The 18,721-nt window shown below is 50.1% G+C and overlaps 3 protein-coding genes across 3 annotated transcripts; 1 reads left to right on the plus strand and 2 right to left on the minus strand.

The window, feature by feature from the left end:
- Nucleotides 1-1,837: 1,837 nt before the first annotated feature.
- LRP88_04854 (uncharacterized protein) lies at nt 1,838-2,613 on the minus strand (the record flags this gene model as incomplete). Its single annotated transcript, XM_083241420.1, has 4 exons — nt 1,838-1,880; nt 1,938-2,266; nt 2,319-2,384; nt 2,440-2,613. 4 exons carry the CDS (start codon nt 2,611-2,613, stop codon nt 1,838-1,840), a joined length of 612 nt encoding a protein of 203 aa, XP_083102568.1.
- Nucleotides 2,614-12,012: 9,399 nt separating this feature from the next.
- LRP88_04855 (uncharacterized protein) lies at nt 12,013-13,490 on the plus strand (the record flags this gene model as incomplete). The annotated part of the gene is made up of 4 exons (XM_083241421.1): nt 12,013-12,252; nt 12,336-12,672; nt 12,726-13,033; nt 13,083-13,490. The coding sequence occupies 4 exons, from the start codon at nt 12,013-12,015 to the stop codon at nt 13,488-13,490; spliced, it is 1,293 nt and encodes a 430-aa protein (XP_083102569.1).
- Nucleotides 13,491-13,927: 437 nt separating this feature from the next.
- On the minus strand, nt 13,928-18,243 carry LRP88_04856 (pleiotropic drug resistance family ABC transporter; the record flags this gene model as incomplete). The annotated part of the gene is made up of 3 exons (XM_083241422.1): nt 13,928-16,465; nt 16,517-17,414; nt 17,462-18,243. 3 exons carry the CDS (start codon nt 18,241-18,243, stop codon nt 13,928-13,930), a joined length of 4,218 nt encoding a protein of 1,405 aa, XP_083102570.1.
- Between the last annotated feature and the right edge of the window lie 478 nt (nt 18,244-18,721).

An 18,721-nucleotide genomic window follows, 5' to 3' on the forward strand; every position in this document is an offset into this window, starting at 1 on the left:
CGAACCCCTGGTCGCGCCGACCTCCCTTGACCACCACTCCGCGATGATTCGGCCACTACCTACGCATCAATATCCATTTAATCAATTGCCTGCCTTCCTTCCTCTACCGTCATAACCCCTCTTTTCTATAGCCGGGTTCTTTTTGCCCTTCGGCGCCGACTAAGTATCTCATTTGCCTCCCGAAGGTCTTTATTCTTAGCAGCTAGTAAGGCAACCCGATGCATAACTGCCTTTGTCCCCTTCTCAAGAGACCTCAGGGCTTTAAGGATTAACTCTAGGGAGTTACTTTAATGCCTTCTAATTCGTCTTTTAAGATATTTAGACTAAGATCTAGCCTTAAGCATAGTCTTTGGGGTCCTTAAGACCTAATAAGTAGAGGGTTTAGCCCCCTTCTTAACCGGCGTTGGAGTCTATAGCTATATATTAAGCTTTGAGAGTATACTTTCCGGGTCAAAAGGAATAAGCCTGGCTCCTTTAAAACCTCCCTTAATATTTCTTTCTATTATAGTGGCTTAATATATGGCATAAAAGGCTAGAAAGAACTTAGTCTTTAAAACGTAGGTTATAAAGTATCTAATTAGATGCTTTATTTCTCGACTATAAGCCTTTTTAAGTGGCCTAAAGCACCCGATATTAAGAGGCTAAAGCAGATAAGATAAATAAGGCGGTATATAAAGCGTAATGATATTATTCTCCTCGCAATATATCTCAAAGTCGGCCGAGTGGTAGCTTTCATGCCCATCGAGGATCAAAAGACAATAGGGACTAGTTAATCAGTTGGTTATATGCTGATTAAAGTGCTTTAGCCACTCGAGACCTATCTCATTATCGGTCCAGCCATTTTCAGACGTCGCAATAGCCTAATCGCCCGGGAGGTTACTTTCTTAGTACTAATTGGCGAGGTAATATTGGCCCGTAACCACGATGAACGGCTGGATAGCCTGGCCTTCCGTATTAATCGCCTGAATGACTATAACCCATTCCCGGTCTCTAGGCTATATTAATTTCAGTCTTCTATGCCTTTCTGCGCCTATAACGACCATTCCGCTCTAAATTAGGCCTATCATAAAGCCAGTCTCATTAAAATTATAGATATCACCTAGGGTAATACTATATTTCGCGATTATATTCTCTATGAGCCTAAACTAATCGCGAATAATAGCTAGATCTTTATATTTAGCTCTCTAATAATTATATTTATAAAAAAAACGCGTCTTAAGCTCTTAGTATCGCTTAATAAAGTTAAAAGCCTAGTGCTTACCGATAGGTGGCGCGTCGTAGTTAGCAAGTAATTAATTAGTTATTTCTTTAATACCACGTAGTCACAGGGGAAATCCTCGTAAATCTAGGTCGAGAATAAACTAAATAATAATCTATTCCTCTAGATTAGATAGTTTCCGTGACTTTGGTATAATATCGCGTAGAGAAAGAATGCCCTACTGCTAGCGCCATAGCATCATAGGACTAACTTTATAGATCTTTGCGGCGCATCAGAGAGATAATTTTAAGTTATTTTGAAGGGCTTAAAGAGCAAGAAGGATATTAGCTTCTTTATTTAACTGTGATATACTGGGTGGTTAGGAATCAATTGATTAAATAGAGATGATATAGGTTGAGGGATTTTTGTTCCACTCGCTTGTCTGTTCCACTCGCTTATCATGTACGTTATAGTAAATCCAATTATGCAAATAACTAACCCCTCCATGGCTATCACCAAGCTGACTTGTACGAAATGAAATATTCCCAACACTCTATGCAATATCTCTTCTCAGGAACACAGTCCACATATCTGGCGCTTCTCGATGCGCATCCCAGTAATGGTTATGTTGCTTATGAATCAGCCGGTAGCCCCTTCGTTCATACCACTCATGGTTGGTTGTCTACCACCTGTCAGTTTGCACCCTCAAAACAATGTGGCAAGCCATACCTTGGGTAACTGGCCAGTCTCCTCCAAGGCCATTTTGTTAGCACTATCCTTGTGCAGAGTGTCCAGTGCCAAAATCTTGGCACACAGCGGCTCGTTGACAGCCATGGCCTCGGCGATATCCATGGCAGCACGGCCAATGCCTTTGCTCTGCAGGGCTTTTGAAACGTAAAAGGTCTTGATCCAGTAAACGCCAGTTTCCGGAAAGTCTAGGCCAAGATGGGCAGCCTCTACATTTTCGTCATCCAGTGAGATGTGACCGACTGGATAAATCGGCTCTTGACTAGGCGTGCGCGGCTTGGCTCGGATAGTAGTTGCGGTGTCGACTAGTGGTGTTTTCTCCTAGAGACTGATCAGCCATCGACCGGCGTGAGCTTGGTGTACAAATGCGTACCGCCGGGAACTTGTCAAAGTGTAATTGGAGTGACTCCTGTGTACAGGGGTCATCAGGTGATAATGTCTATTCAAAGTTCAGCCCACTATCAAAGTCGAGATCAAAGAGGTAAAAGACTCACAATCCAGTAAATGCACTTGTGTCCCGACCTTTGCTTATCACGCCATTTCTTCTCAACCAGCTCCATGTTCCATCCGCACTGCACCCGCTGCTCGACGAGTCTCGCAACGTGCTCTGGGGATTCTGGGTCCCAGGGGACCAATAGGAGCTGATCTTGACGGGTTGCCAGAGACATGCTGAAAGTATAGGTCAACTCTCACTTGGGAAATAGGGCCAATAGCGCAGTTACGATAATTTCTCGCAATCGGGTTTCCTTCAGTAAATGTAGTCGGCGAGTCTTGGTCACTTTGTCAGCGTGAGTCATTGGAAGGCGCGGAGGATATTTTTATCCACCAAGGGCGCGCCTTTTGACATTTGGTCCAAAATAGCGCAAGCGGAGGTGAATAAGGCTTCTCCGCCGCGTAGCACAGCATTTTGGTCCTACAGGATAGGGGAATCACTGTTTTAGCTTCGATACTAGAAGATTTTACAAGCCTTGGGTTTAATAGTTTAAACCTGTCAATATATCAAAGGGAACACAACAGCCGCCTCGGATCTCGGATCCGAAGACGGGACTCCACAGGCCTTCACGGGGACAGGGTTGTTTCTTGGCTCATCGGTTGAACCAAGTGCAGTGCATCCGGATCGTGTTCTCTAATGCCTTCAAGGATCTGGAGAGGACTGGCAATCCGATCCTGCAGAGCTTCTTTGAGACTCCGACAAAAGGCAGCACCCAACGCGGTTCCGCCACAAATTGAAACGCTTTATCCCCGAAACTCCACCGGGAAGGCATGAAAGGCTAGGTGGGACCTCGGCGCTGCTTGTGTCAAACTCGATCCAATCCACTAAGATAGAGGCTGACGATGCGGCGCGGAAGATAAATTCAAACTGTTGTTCAACCCTGTAGATTTTTCCGATGGGAAGAAAGATCCGGTCTCCCTCCATCCTTGCGATGACGGGCGTGATCGAGAACGGCTCCGTGGACCCAAAGAAGAGAAGCCGATCTCGACCGTACACTTTCGGTGTTAGACCTGTCACCTTGGGGGCCAATAAATCACGAAGTGTTCGGTACGTCACGAGAAAATTGGAGGGTTTCTTCTGCTCAAAGTATTTTAAAAAATACTTGCGTGAATGCTCCGCCTGTTGTGCCGCTGGTTGTCTCGGCACCCTTCTCATGGCTGTCGCATGCCGCAATGAGTGTGAACCCCTTCGGGTTGATTGACCAGGACGTATCTAGGTGACTGTCGCAACCGGGGAACTTTGGCGGAGCCTTGTCGATAACGGGCTCGTCACTGGGCGGGTTGGGAATATGGGTCCATCTGTTGGGAGTTCGAAATCGAACGCCTTCGGGCCATGAGCCGCCTGAGTAGCAGCCGTCGAGAGGGAAGACAACCTAGACCTTTTTGTCGTTGATTTTTTAAGCCATTAATTCAATTCCCATCTGCGTACTGGCCGCCCTCCCTTGCAAAAGTCAACCGTGAGTAGCGAAGGATCTGTTTCTTTGTTGGGAGATCCTTTTATTCTAGGGAGTCGTGCGCCATGGCCTGAGTAATGAAAGAAAAACATTTCACCAGCGTGTGTGCCGGCGAGTACCGTGTCGAGCTGTTTCTTGATATTGTCAAAGGTTGGCCAGACATGAGACTCCTCAGTTGGCTCTTCGGAGTCTCGCTCGGCCGTTGAAGATGTCAGGGCAGTGATCTGTAATTCGGTGCCAAAGGCGCTTTCCAGGAAACGATGAATTCCGTTCACATCGTTGACGCATCCTCGCAGCCTGTCGATAACACGCTCTTTATCTCCAGTGTTTCTGGAGTCTCCGTGGATATAAAAGTCGATTTCCAACTAGCAAGGCAAATCGTCTTGACCCAGACAGGTCTGTCATCTTGATTTTCACGAGAATCAAGTCGAGGTATACACGAAGAGTAAAGCGTAGTAATGCTACAGGTGGTGGCTTGCTGTACAATTGGGTTCCCATTTATTCCCACGAATATGTTGACGTGGAACTGTCGCTCTGCTTGGCCGGGCGAGGGATCGACGTCCACGGCAAGCTGAGCCCTCTGCGAGGGCACATGGGAAGTGTGGCTAATTCGCTCAGCTGATGAGAGGCAAAGCGAGCCAGAGGGCAAGATGAGGGGATAGAAACAATGAAGGTAAGCAGACCGGGTGTTTGTCTGGCGCATCCAGTCACGATTGGGTCCTTTGCAACGCTCGAATGTGATAGTGGCTGCAGCGTTGCCCTCGCTCAGATCTAGCCGCTTATGCCGGACGGAGCTAAAGGCCCCGGAGAGTGCTCTCATTGGCTTGCGATAAAAGAGTCACGCTAGTGCACTATAAAGTTATTCGTTGCAAAAGTTGCCTGATAGCAAATATGCATCACGCACTTTTCTAGTGGAGGGGTCCGGGAGCAGGCTGTGGCTATGAAAGCTAGTCGCAACGCAAGCGGGAGCTGTGACGTGGCCCCGTTTCGAGAGCCGCGAATGGGCCAATCGAAGGCAGAAACGTGTCCGTTGGAAATTCCAATTCCAATTCCAATTCAAAATTACAGGCTTTGAGATGCATGGTTAAGCGAGGCACTGTGGTTAGCTTGCGCCTTAGAACTAGTATTAATAAGGCATGGGAGCCTCAAGGGTGCGGCCGCTATCGTGGGTCATTGTCCACATTGATTAGCTCAGACCATACATAGTGGTATCCTGGACCACGCTCTACTTGCTGCTAGTACTTGTTTTGAAAGTGTTGGCAAGCGAATCACAGCTGAAAGAGAATTGGCACGGCCCTCTCTTGGTAAGCAACAACTATTCATGCAGTTTATCGTAATGTTTATATTGAATTTCGCTGTCGATAGGCCTGTTCTTTGTTGGGCAACAGATGTCCACGATCACAATGGTGGGAGGCCATGAAACACCAGGCCAGGCCGCAGAGCAAACTATCAATATGGCCCTACAGCCCTGTTCGGATAGGCAAGTGACTTGGAATTACATTGCAAACAACGCAATCGACAAATATCTGCCGACAGGTGCACCAACCGATCTTGAGAAATCCATCACTCCACAGGAACATCCAGATCAAGTACAACTCCAGTATAATCTTGCACTCCGTCTTGCTTGCAAACATTCGCCAGTAGGTGGAATGGAGGACCTGGAAGAAGCTATCCGAATTCAACGGCATGTCATCGATGAAACCCCATCAGACCATCCGCAACGATGCACATACTTGAACAACCTTGCGGTACTGCTCTATAACAGATATGCGAAGACAGGAGTGCAGGGTGATCTGGAGGAAGCTATCCGGTGTTCACGGCAAAGTATAGATTCGGACATTGAGAACCGTACGCTGCGTGCAGCGTTATTGTGCAACCTCGGAGCTCAGCTGGGTAATCGGTATTCCCTAACGGGTGATATAAATGATCTCGAGGAAGCCATAAAGATAGGACGAGAAGCTGTCGCAGCATGCCATGCGGGTCATCCCGTTCAACTACTATGCTTGAATAACCTTGGAATACGCCTGAGCCATAGGTTTTGCAGAACAGCTCGAATGGATGATCTTGAAGAGTCCATCCAACTTGAACGGCAAGTTATCGACAATACTCATCAAGGACACCCGGATCTACCAGAATGGTTGAACAACCTTGGAGTTCGCCTTAGCTATCGGTACTCTAGAAAAGGGGTAGTGGGGGATCTGGAAGAGTCCATTCGACTCGGACGGAACGTCGTCAAGAATACCTCAGTGAATCATCCACAACGAGCAGCATTCTTGAACAATCTTGGAAACAGACTTGGCGATGAATATTTCAGAACAGCGGATGCCGAATGTCTCGGAGAAGCCATAGTTTATGCTGGACAAGCTGTGGAAATAACGCCAGAAGGCCATCCGGACCGAGCAGCGTGGCTAAACGACCTTGGAATTTTGTTGGGTGAAAGATTTTCGAGCACGGGGATAATTGATGACCTGGAAAAGGCCATTAATATTGGACGACAAGCGGTTGACGCGACTCCACCCAACCATCCCGACCGCGCAGGACGTTTAAACAATCTAGGGAGCCTACTCAGTGATAGGTATTCCAGGACAGGAGAGGAGACAGACCTTGAGATTGCCATTGAAACGGGACGGCAAGCACTGGATGCGACTCCGGAAGACCATCCAGATCGACCGGCTTTTCTCAACAACCTAGGCCTCCGCCTCAGCCTTCAGCACTCGAGAACAGGTGCAATTGACAATCTGAAAGAGGCCATTCGTCATGGGCGACAAGCTGTGGATGCGACCCCACCAGATCACCCAGACCGATCAGGTCGCATGAGTAATTTAGGAGTTCTTCTTGGGAACATGTTTTCATGCACAGGAGTGATGGACGATTTGGAGGAAGCCATTCGATATGTACGAAGAGCTTTGGAAGTGACTCCTCTAAACCATCCTCGACGATCTACATGCTTTAACAACCTTGCTGTTCATCTTAAACACAGATATCTGAGAACACAGTTGCTTGGCGATCTTGAGGAATCTATTGAACTTGGACGGCAGGCAGTTGATGCGACTCCGTCGCAACATCCTGATCGAGCAAGAAGGCTAGATAACCTTGGGGATTTACTTGGACGCAGACATTCGAGAACAGGACTCATGAAAGACCTCGAAGAGGCCATCCGGATTGAACGGGAAGTTATTAGAGCACTTCCCGAGGGCCACCCTGATCGACCGGCGTGCCTGAGTAACCTTGGAATACGTCTGAGCCACAGATTTTCCAAGACAGGCCAGATGAGCGATCTTGAAGAAGCCATCCAGATTGGAAGACAAGCTGTCAACGATACTCCCCATGGACACCCGAGTCAAGCAGGATGGCTGAACAATCTTGGCTTTTCGCTTGGCGACAGTTTCTTGAAAACCGAAGCCATGGCGGAGCTTGACGAAGCCATCTGCCATGCGAGACGGTCTGTGGAAGCGACCCCGGAAAGCAATCCAGATCGAGCAGGGCGTTTGACTAATTTAGGAGTTCTGCTTGGTTATCGTTATTCCAGAACGCGAGCCGAAGAGTACCTGGAGGAGTCTGTTACCTGCTTGGATCAGGCTCTGGCCCAAATTTCGTCACCAGTGCTCAGCCGTATTCGTGCTGGTAGACTATCCGTACATTATTTGGCCACCATACCTGCTTGGCACCGAGCGTATGAGACTGCAAGAGTTGCGATCAATCTTATACCATTGCTGTCTCCACAATCGCTTCAAAATTCAGATAAGCAGTATGTGCTTGGTCAAATTGCTGGCTTCTGCTCCGACGCAGCCGCAGTAGCCCTGCAGGCTGGCGAAGGGCCGTTGCGTGCGCTTGACTTTCTCGAGCAGGGTCGTGGTGTGCTTGCAACATCTATTGAGGAGATACGAGCTGATGTTGGGGACTTACGAAAGGAGCATCCTGCGCTCGCGGCGGAGTTCATTCGCCTACAGGATGAATTTGGCAGGCCAACTACACCTAAATGCAACGATGAACTAGAGTATTCTACAACCCCTCACCTGGACAATCGTTACCAGGCCGAAAAAGATCTCAACAGGCTGCTCATCACTATTCGGGAAAAGCTTGGTTTCGAGAGGTTCTTACTCCCACCGAGCGAAGCCGCAATGAGGAATGCTGCGGAACTTGGTCCTATTATCGTAGTCAACACAAGCCGGTACCGCTGCGACGCAATCCTTATTGAACAAAAGCAAATCAGGTCCGTAGCTCTGTTGCATTTGGAATACTCTACCATGCAATCCAGGGCGAAGAGTGGTGACCTAAGAGGTTCGCATGCCCTAGCGTGGCTGTGGGATGGGACTGCCAACCCGATTCTGAGCGCTTTGGGGATCACGAAGCCTCCATCCGACAACAACTGGCCCCATGTCTGGTGGATCCCCACGGGTCCTTTGACCGGGTTTCCTCTACATGCAGCCGGGCGCCACGGCAGAGGTTCCTCTGAGGCAGTGCTTGATAGGGTTATGTCGTCGTATAGCTCGTCTGTGAAAGCTATCATCCGTGCTCGCCAGCGCCCTCTTGTCACATCCTTCTCTACAAAGGCACTTGTGGTCGCGATGGACAACACTCCTGAGTGCCCCCCCTTGCCTTTTGCATCGAAAGAGCTGGACGTGCTGCGTGGCCTTTACGAATCTATGGCAATCAACACTGTTGAGCCAGGACGGCGCGTCAACGACGTCATGTCGCAGATGCTACAGTGTAAGATATTCCATTTCGCTGGTCATGGACATACCGACATTCATGATCCTTCGAAAAGCAACTTGATCTTGGAAGATGGAAAGCTCATGGTGGCCAACCTTCTTGAACAGAATCTCCGTCAGACTTCGCCATTCCTCGCTTATCTATCAGCCTGTGGAACAGGCCGAGTTCATGACAAGCAGTTCTTGGATGAAAGCATACACTTGATCAGTGCCTTCCAGCTAGCAGGATTTCGCCACGTCATTGGTACCTTGTGGGAAGTCAACGATGAATTGTGCGTGGACGTGGCTAGGATCACTTATGAGGAGATGAGGGATGGAGGGATGACAGATGAGTCGGTATGTCTAGGACTACACAAAGCTGCCAGAGAGCTTCGAGACCTCTCGTACACTTCGCAAACAAAGACCGCGAGCAGAAGGCCACCCCATACCAAAAGATGGTCTACGGAGGTGGCAACGGGCGCTCAGGGTGGAGGCAACAAAGATTGGAGCGACGGTAAAGCGCCCAGAGACATTATTTTATGTGATGACGACGAAGGGGCAAGCGTATCGCATTGGGTTCCGTATGTGCATTTTGGTGTTTGACTGTTGGTATCGTCAGTGCTTATTTTAGCTTTGTGGTTGTTTTCGGCCAATTATTCACGTTCGTTTCAAAAACACCAGCAGTTGCTACAGCCATCGTCCTTGTCTTAAAATATGATACAGTGGGCTTGAAGGTATGGCCTCAGCCTACATACCCGAACATCGGTGTGCTTTGTCTAATTGCCGGCCAGCCGATGTATCGAAGACAAGCCCAAGCATGTAAGGTATTGTAGGTCTACTCCTTGTTGGTGTTCACGTCCTTCTTGCCGGGTTCTGAAGTATAAACTATTGAGTCGAATACGAGCGCCGTGGAGCTCATTTGCTGCTAAAGGATGGCTAGTTACAATGCCCTTTCGCAATATATGAGCTGTGTGAGAAATACTAGTCGATGGAAGTTTAGTTACTATTAGGGGTATGTTCTAGATACAAGACATAGTGCAAAGAGATCAAAACAAGGACGAGATTGGTCTGTCCCATGGCTCAGGGGAAATATCCAGCACCACGTGCTTTCTCACGTGGTACCCTTACGCGTAGCAAGGACACTTTGTCACGCAATCACGTAGGTTCGTGACAGGCTGCGATATCATGTACTGAGATATGGAATATGCTGGGATATTCTATATTCCGGGACACCACGTACTATACTAACATTTGTGATAGCATATCATGCACTGTCCCAAAGTTTGGTCTGTAACGTCATGTCCTATGCCAAAGATTGAGCTGGGACACAGCGTATCATCCTAAGGCATGCACTGGTATATTGTTTAAGCCCCAGAAACGTAGTCTAAAGATACCACGTGTTCACTGTACTAGGATCTTGCTTATTAGGGATCTCAGGCTCAATGTATACGCATAGGCCTTGAAACGCGTAAACAGCAGAACAGATCTCCCTTACTCATAATTTGATTTTTTTTCACTTTGTACATTGTTGGAACAATTAGGAGCTTCCCCCTCTCTTCAGGGTCACCTCTCAAAGTCCTAGATTTAGAGTTTGAAAGTCCTAGATGGAATCACGTAGGATATACTGTAAGCCCCTAGGGAGCTCTCACCATGACAATAACAATCACCTTGATTTTATCAACTACACCCAGCATCTCTGTGCAATCCAACAACATACATTGGTTAGCTCCCTTACACAACCCCGAACGTACGCAGTTTGTGGTCAGCTTATTAATATGAAGGCCAATTTTCGGGCTCTGGTTGAACTAGCAGCGGATCGGGGATCATGAGAGCAACTGGGAGCGGAAGCTGGCGGGGCTCGGAACCGTGTACGCCCGACAGTGTTTTTAATCGAGCGCGTGCAGTCGCCAGTCTGAAATTAGATATTCAGTTTTATGGGTTATTAGTGTGGTAAGTTGTCAATAAACCGGGATAACGATGATTAATGGCTTAGTGTCGCACTGAGGGTGCTAAAGGCCTAACGTAATTATGATGAGCAGCGGCCGTGTGTTGATTGATGATTGTTGTCTGTGTTTTTTTTCTTTTCTTTCTGCTGTGGGCTTCGGTCCCAGAACTGGGGATCTGTGATCCCAAAAGCAGGCCCTCACCCTCGCTCAACTCCTTGCTCAGCCCACCTCAGCCCTTGCTCAGCGGCAGCTCAGCTTAAAGCGGCAGGAACTCAGCTCTGTGAACAGAAATGGATTTTGGTGTGCTTGAGTTTCGTCTCCGAGCTATTCGGCATAATACCAGCAGCATCTGCAGGCAGCTAGGTCACGCGCAAATAATGACTGGCCAGATCGTATGCGGGGAAATGAGACAGGTTGGAGACGGGGCGATCCTGTGTGCTTCCCCGGACAAGCAAGGCGCGCGGAATCATTTGATACTGCATGTACTGCAACTGCTGATGGACAAGGAGTGATGCCACACGAAACGAGCATTTAAGCAATGGGCAAGGTCAAGCCATTTCGGTTTCCGAATCAAGGAGAGGTATAGGGTGACAGACCACACCTCTTTGTCCCCAAGTCTCACGATGGCTTGCCCAAGAGTCAGGACGGCAGCCAGGGACGTCCAGAAAACCACCAGTAGCTATCCAGCGACATTCCGGCGTGGGGTGATGTTGGCCAACGGCTCTGGTTGAGGGTGTATTGAAGGATAAACCACCAGGTTCCCCGCAGCTCTCGACCCAAGCGCCTTCGACATGGGGGAAGATGGATGCGGGGCCCCGGCATTTTGAGGGTCGGAAGAGGGTATGTTGATTAGTATGGAATTTGGTGTTTGGTGAGCTTCTCCTGGTTTGAGAAGCCAGTAGAGCATCAACAGGGAGATAGAAGGGAGAATAAAGAGACACCATAACTCATTTCCAGCTCACGGAGTCTAGCATCAAACGCCTACTATCTCCAGCCATTCACCCCCAGGTTTCGGTACTTCAGCCCTCCCCCAGACTCTCCCATGCCGTCATGACCTGTTTTCGCGCCATGGCCTGATCTCTCACTCCACCCCTCCTGCGGAGAAAGCCCAAAAACTTGGAGTTTCTACTGGCAAAAAAAGCAATGAAAGTTCATGATGCCAAGGCAAACCAACCCCTCCGCCTGCCCGGGGCCTCACTTAGCCGACATGCCCCGAATGCAGAAGACAATGCCTCAGTAAACAGGCCACGGTCAGCTCCGGAAAATTAACGTGTGTGGGCAGCTTCTTATAAGCTCTCAGATGGCCCCTCATTACCCCGGAATTGGAAAGGCTTTTCCAAAGTTTGTCGATCGTGGAGAAGCCCGAGTTAGCTTGTCTGTCTGTCTCACTTATATGCGATCACCTCGGCTTAACGACATAGCCGAGAATCAAAACATTCAACGATTCTTTCTTCCAACATCAACAACTGATATACAAACTCAGCATGCGGTACGGACTCGTCGCGCCGGCTCTTTGCCGGACCCTCGCCCGTAACCCCCGCATCGGCGTCACCATCTGTGAGCGGAGTCTGAGAAAACTCTCATCCATGCGCAGCGGCAAGCCTTTTGAGGAGGAGAACTGCGGTAACTACAACCCAAGGAACTTTTACCCTGCGCGTATTGGCGAGACTCTTGGTGGAAAATATGAGCTCATCTCCAAGCTGGGATGGGGAACCGGTTCTACAGTTTGGCTTGCGAGGGCTACATCTTGGTGAGTATCCTCTCGCATACGTCATCGTTGACTAACAGTCTCAGGCTTCCTTGGCAGAATGACCGTTATGTCTCTCTCAAGATTACAAACAACACTCCTGCCGTTCGGGCCGCGGCCCGCAAGGAGCTTGACCTGACAGACCATATCTTTTCTGTCCCAACGTCGCACCCCGGTCGCGAGTACATCCGCGGCGTCCTCGATTCTTTCGAGGTCGAAGGGCCTCATGGCACTCACCTTTGCATGGCAATGGAGCCTCTACGACAACCGCTCTGGATGCTGGGACAGCAGAGTGGCCTTACAAGCTTGGTCCAGCCACGTACCATTAAAGCTGTGCTACCAAGTATTCTCAAGTCGCTGGACTATCTGCACTCTGAGGCCGGCATTATCCACACTGGTGAGTTTAAAGTGAGACATGTCATCCACGCGTGCTACTTACATCTATCGCAGATCTCAAGGGCGACCACTTCATGGTTCCCTTTGAGGATACCCGCGTCCTCGAAGAGTACGCCATCCGCCAGACAGCCAACCCAGCGCCCTGTATCCAAAGGAGCGGTCGCCCTATCTACGAGTCACGCAACAGCTTCGGCCATCTAAGGGGAGACGTCACCTACGTCAAGCTCACAGACTTTGGTCTCGCCGTCCACGGCAGCATGAAACACAACCACGACATCCAGCCCCAAGAGTACACCGCCCCCGAGGTGATGCTGCGAGCTGGCTGGACTTACTCTGCTGATATATGGAACCTTGGTCTTGTAGTATGTACTCTACTCTCTCAGACAAACAGTGTGTCTAACTCAGCCTCAGCTATGGGAACTCCTTGGCGACGTTAACCTACTCAGCGGCCGTATTCCCGGCCACTGCAACTTCTCCAACAAAACCCGCTTCGCCCAAATGATCCGCCTCCTCGGCCCTCCCCCCTCGGAGCTCCTCGCCCGTGCCGACCGCGGAACTCTGTCCAAGTACTACAACGAGCAAGGCAAATTCAGATACCCCGAGCTCATCCCCAACGAGATGTTTACACTTGAAAACTCGACGCCCATGCTCGAGGGCCAGGAGCGAGCACTCTTCATCAACTTTGCCCGTCGCATGTTGACGTGGCTGCCTGAGCAGCGTGCTACGGCTAAGGAGTTGCTCGATGATCCTTGGCTCACGTCGATCGGCCGTAATAGGCCCTGTGGGTTTGGATACCTCGAGGACACACGTCTAACTTAGGGATGAAAGGTCTTTCTTTGAAATGTGGCTTGGAGTTTGGCGTTGGGTTGTGGCGTTACGGGCTGGGAAAGGGTTAATCAATCACGCAAGAAATTGTAGGAAGCTATTCCGAGCAAGTATCCATTTTAGTTAGTGCCTGGAGAACCCTGGCACAATACACAGGATATCCACCAGTCTTTCCTTATTCATCAAGGTACCTCTCTTCTTCTGGATAAACAACGCGGAGCGCATGAGTACCTGAAGTTCTAGGCTGTCTACTCTTTAATAGGCATTATCACTGATCACTCTCATCCCATTTCGGCGGGCTTGATCACAGGAGAGGTGAGTTGATTACAATATGTGAATAAATACAAAATCTATGACCGAACCCAGTCTAATGTCTAGTCTATCTTTCTATGAAAGGAAATTATGTTATTTGGGACCTCGCAGGTTCCCTTTTACTCGGCCTTCTTCGAGGTCTTTGTACGGAGCTTCATCAGAACGTACACCAAAGCGTACGAGCTGATGGCAAAGATGACAACAATGGCCGCATCCCGCCAGCCATAGTAGTACTCCTTCAGGTTAAGGGTGCGGAGGTAGTCCTCACCCTTGGTGTAAGAGCACACCTTGCACTCGGACGTCGCGTCCGGGTTGACAAGGTTGCTGATCATGCCCAGGCCCTGGCCGAGGTAGTCCTCCAGGTACTCGCCGCAGGTCGTGCCGTTGGGAGGATCAAAGCGCGCAAACTCCTTTTCGGAGCACTTGATGTCGGAGCCCCAGATGTCAAAGACAAGCATGCTGCCCATGAGGTAGTTGAAGGGGTTGAGCCAGTACATCCAGTACCGCCAGAATGCCTGGATCTGCTGGTAAGGCACCAACACACCACAGAAGGAGACAAGGGTACCCAGGAGGAGGGGGTTGACCAAGGAAGCAAAGACCTCATTGGGCGCGTAGGCGGCGACAAACTGGCCGATACCAGTGTAGACAAACTCGTACATGAGCATGACGAAAAATGTTGATCCGGCGCGCGAAGAGTCATCAGGGAAACCAACAGTGTAGTACCAGCAGACATAGTAGAAAACAGCGCAAAGGACGAGGTAGGGGACTTCAGAAACGATCAAGCCAGTAACAAAGGCGATCCATGAGTACATCTTGGACTTTTTCTCTCGCGTCTCAAAGATGTCGCGTCGATGGATAAACAGGGGCTGGAGCTGGGCCATGACACCAGGAGCGACAAAGATGAAGTTGAAAACGGTAAACAGCTTAAGCTGAAGCTCACCAACGGAGGATCCAATGTTCCAGAATGTGAAACCGTTGAACAGAGCCGAAGAGATGTGCAGTAGAAGCTTGTTGTTGATGTAGTCGGTGTTGCGGTACAGAGACAGGTTCATGCGCTGGGTAACAAGCCTGATCTGCTCCCACAGGCTGGTAGCGAACTCGTTTCCGTCGTCAACAGTTCCAGGGGGCTTGGAAGCAGCGTCCGAGATGATGTGGTCAAGTTCCTTTTCGACAGCATCGTGCTCAGGAGACGATAGCCAAACCTGGTTCCAGTCCTTGCCCTGGGACAAGTGTCCAGAGACAACATCAATCATGTGCTCAGCAGGGTTGACATCCTGAGGGCAAGGAGCGCCGTAGCGGCCAAAGTACTCTCGAACCGTCTTGGCCTGTTCACCAATTTCGCCAAAGTAGACAGTCTTGCCACCCCTGGCAAGCAGAAGAAGGGTATCGAACTGGGCAAAGAGCTGGGCGGAAGGCTGGTGGATGGTGACGAGAACAGCTTGGCCGACGCCGGCCAGCTTGCGCAAGAATCGGACAGTGTTGTAAGCAGACTGGCCATCGAGACCAGAAGTAGGCTCATCAAGGAAGATAAGAATGCTAGGCTTGGAAACCAGTTCGACACCAATGGTGACACGCTTGCGTTGCTCGACACTCAGACCAGCGCCAACATCACCAATAAGAGTATCCGCAAGGTCGTGAAGCTCCAAAAGGTCAATAATGGTATCCACATACTTGAGCTTCTCTTCACGGGGCGTGTCGCGGCTTTGTCGTAAAAGGGCAGAGAACTCGAGAGCCTCGCGAACAGTGGCAAAGGGTTCGTGGACATCCAGCTGCTCACAGTAGCCGGCAGATCGTTGGAAAGAAACAGGCAGGGGTCGGCCGTCAACCATGATCGAGCCGTGAATGGTTCCCTCGGTCTTGCGCTGAGCAAGAACGTCCAGAAGGGTAGTCTTTCCAGCTCCAGAAGCTCCCATCAGGGCACCCAGCATGCCAGGCTTGACCCAACCTTGAACATTATCCAGCAAGGTGCGGTCTCCAGAAGGTGTCTTGACGGTGTATGTGAGGTTCTTCCAAGTAAAGACAGAGGTGTTGCGAACAAGGTCCTCCCGATCCGAGTTACTGCCTGTATCGTCGGCTACAACACCGTCTCGGTTGTTCACAGCCTTCTTCTCACTGACTTGTCCCTCCTCATCGGCTTGGCGCAGCGCAGCAGTGACGTGGGCATTCTCTCGGGGAATGAGCAGACTGGGACCATCCTCGGAAGCGTTATGCCACTTGGAGGTCGCGATGACTGTGAGGGCAACAAAGAGAGCCCACCAAGCCCAGACAATGCCAAAGTTCCTCCACAGGTGAGAGTGACCATATGACAGAGAGGCCAAGTAGTCATCACCAGTAACGAAGTTCTGGCCGGGTCGTGCTCCACCAACGCCAGCACAAGCCTGGTGGTCGGCGTTGTTGAAGCTAGGTCCACTGGGCACAAGGTTGGGACCGACACAAGGAATAATCTTATTGTGGAACTCGTTGGAAAGGAGTGCATCGAAGCCATAGGCCATGGGGTTGATCCAGAAGATCCAAACGAACCAAGGGTGCATCTGGGGCTTCTGAATCATGTAACCAGAGTAGATGATGGTTGCCGAGATGAGGAAACCGGAAACCTTGGAGGCACCATCAAAGGTGCTGAATCCGGCACCAACAGCTCTGAAAAGCGCAGTCATACACTAAAGAAACAAGTCAGCATTGGGAATTGTGAGTGTCAATATTGCACTTACCATGGTGATGGCAACCAAGATAACCCAGAATGTGAAGAAAGCTCCGGCACTCGAGGTCAGGCCAACCATGAAGTACAGGATGATGGAAAATGTCGAGACTTGGAACAGAATAACCGGGATATCAGCCGTGATCTGAGCGATACAGAAAGCGGCAGGGTGGAAGAAGGCAAACGACTTGTGCTTGAGAAGTACCGGACGACCAGTAAAGGAGTCGGTAACCTCAGACATGGACAGGAGAGAGTTGAACAGGATGGCGAAGAAGCAAGCACCAGACTTGATGAACAGACCACCAGAAGTATCGGGGGCGTTGTAGAACAGAGAACCGGCGATCAGGGCTTGGATGATGGTGGACACCTGCTTGATGATGAAGGTGGCCTTGTCTCCAAGCAGGATCTGATACTGGCGCTGGACACAAGCCTTGACCTGCTGGACGAAGCCAACCGTCATGGGATCCTTGTCGGCCAGCTTCTTGTCCTTCTCTTGGCGAACACCCTCCTTGAAGAGTCTTGTCCTCTCTTTAGCGGCATCCGTTGTTGGGTAGTCGTACTCGGCAATCATGCGCTGATAGATGGGTGACTTTTCGTACTCGACCCGAAGCATGTCCGCATTTCTTGGGAACCGGTTCTCAAACTCAGGGCGAACATCTCGCTCAGTTGGGACAGTGACACCAGTCAAGTAGTCAGCGACGTTGGCTCCATGCTGGCAGATGAAACCCATGCTCTCCATGAATGGACGAGCCTCCTTCAGAGGGCCATAGTAGACCTCCTTTCCTTCGTCCAGGACCAAGACCTTGTCAAACAAGTCATAGATACCGTTACCAGCTTGGTAGAGAGTGACGATGGAAGCCAGACCGAGGACATCGGTCATCGCCCGAATCGCCTTGGTATACTCAAGAGCTCTAGATAAGGTTAGTACGTCAATAGATAAGAAGTTGGAGAGACTCACGTGCTAGCATCCAGACCACGGGTGGAGTTATCCCAGCAGAACACGGAACCTCGAGTGGTCAAGGTCTCAATGATGGATACTCGCTTGCGCTCACCACCAGAAACACCTCGGATGAAGGCGTTGCCGACCTTGGTGTCGTGGGTGTGCTCAATACCCATGGATTGAAGAAGGAAGTCGCGTGTCTCAATCCTCATCTCCTCGGCAGATGTCACTCCGTCGGGGAGCTGGAAGGGTACCTTGAGCCGGGTCGCAAAATCCATCGTTTGTCCAACAGTAAGGGATGGAAAGAACAGCTCCTCCTCTGTGTTCATCACGATCTGACCTCTGTAGGTCTTGGCCTCATCGGCTGTCATGGATCCGTAATGAACATCACCAGAAACAGAGGCGTAGCCTCGTCGATGGTTGGCGATCATGTTGAGAAGAGTTGTGCATCCAGAGCCAGGCCGACCAAGAACGAGGAGCATCTCTCCAGGCTTGACGCATCCATGGCTGTTGTCGAGGATGGTCTTCAACGGTGGCTTGTGGCGGGACTCTTTGACAAGCTTCGGGATGTTGAACTGGGAGACGACGTTTTCGTGAATAGCGGCATCGGCAGTGACGACTTCGACGTTGAGGTTTTGCCAAGTGACACCAAGTTCGCGGTCGGGGAAGCCAGAAGATCTGTCGCGTTCCTTGAAAGCGGCCACCTTGGGCTTCAGAGCCCAATCGGAATCATTGTTTTCGAGCTCGTTCATAGGGGTCTTGTCATAGACTGTCTGGGAGTCGCTGTCGTTGGAGTCCATGGTGAATGTCTGGGCAATGGCCCCGTCCTAGCTAAGGATGCTAGCCGCAAACCCCTGTCGTACAATGGGTGAATGCCTTTAGGTTTGAAAAACAAATGGCTACAAGTTTGACAAGGTTGAAACTGCCATTTTCAGCAGAGAGAGGCCGAGACCAGGTTTTGAAAGAAAGGAGGCGCTGCGTAAATACTAATCAGGACCCATCAGTCAGAGGTGTTGGCTGAATGGTGACAACAACATGGAGGATAGCGGGCTTTCTCGGGAGTCCGACGCCAACTCGAGATTGGCGAATAGAAGCATTCCATTTGCCCATTTTGAATGAGCCTCAACTCGAGCGGATCCAATGGATCCACATGTTTCTGACACACTGCTTGACATTTTGCGACGAATGCTCGCACTCGCAGCGCTGTCGCCGCTTAGTCATTAGCCGAGATGGTGTTGGGATACGCGAAAAACAACACTCTCAAGACGCAATCAGGGA

This window comes from Fusarium phalaenopsidis (assembly GCF_050370095.1).
Source record: "Fusarium phalaenopsidis strain FUZ10S chromosome Unknown contig_32292, whole genome shotgun sequence".
Taxonomy (NCBI): Eukaryota; Fungi; Ascomycota; class Sordariomycetes; order Hypocreales; family Nectriaceae; genus Fusarium; species Fusarium phalaenopsidis.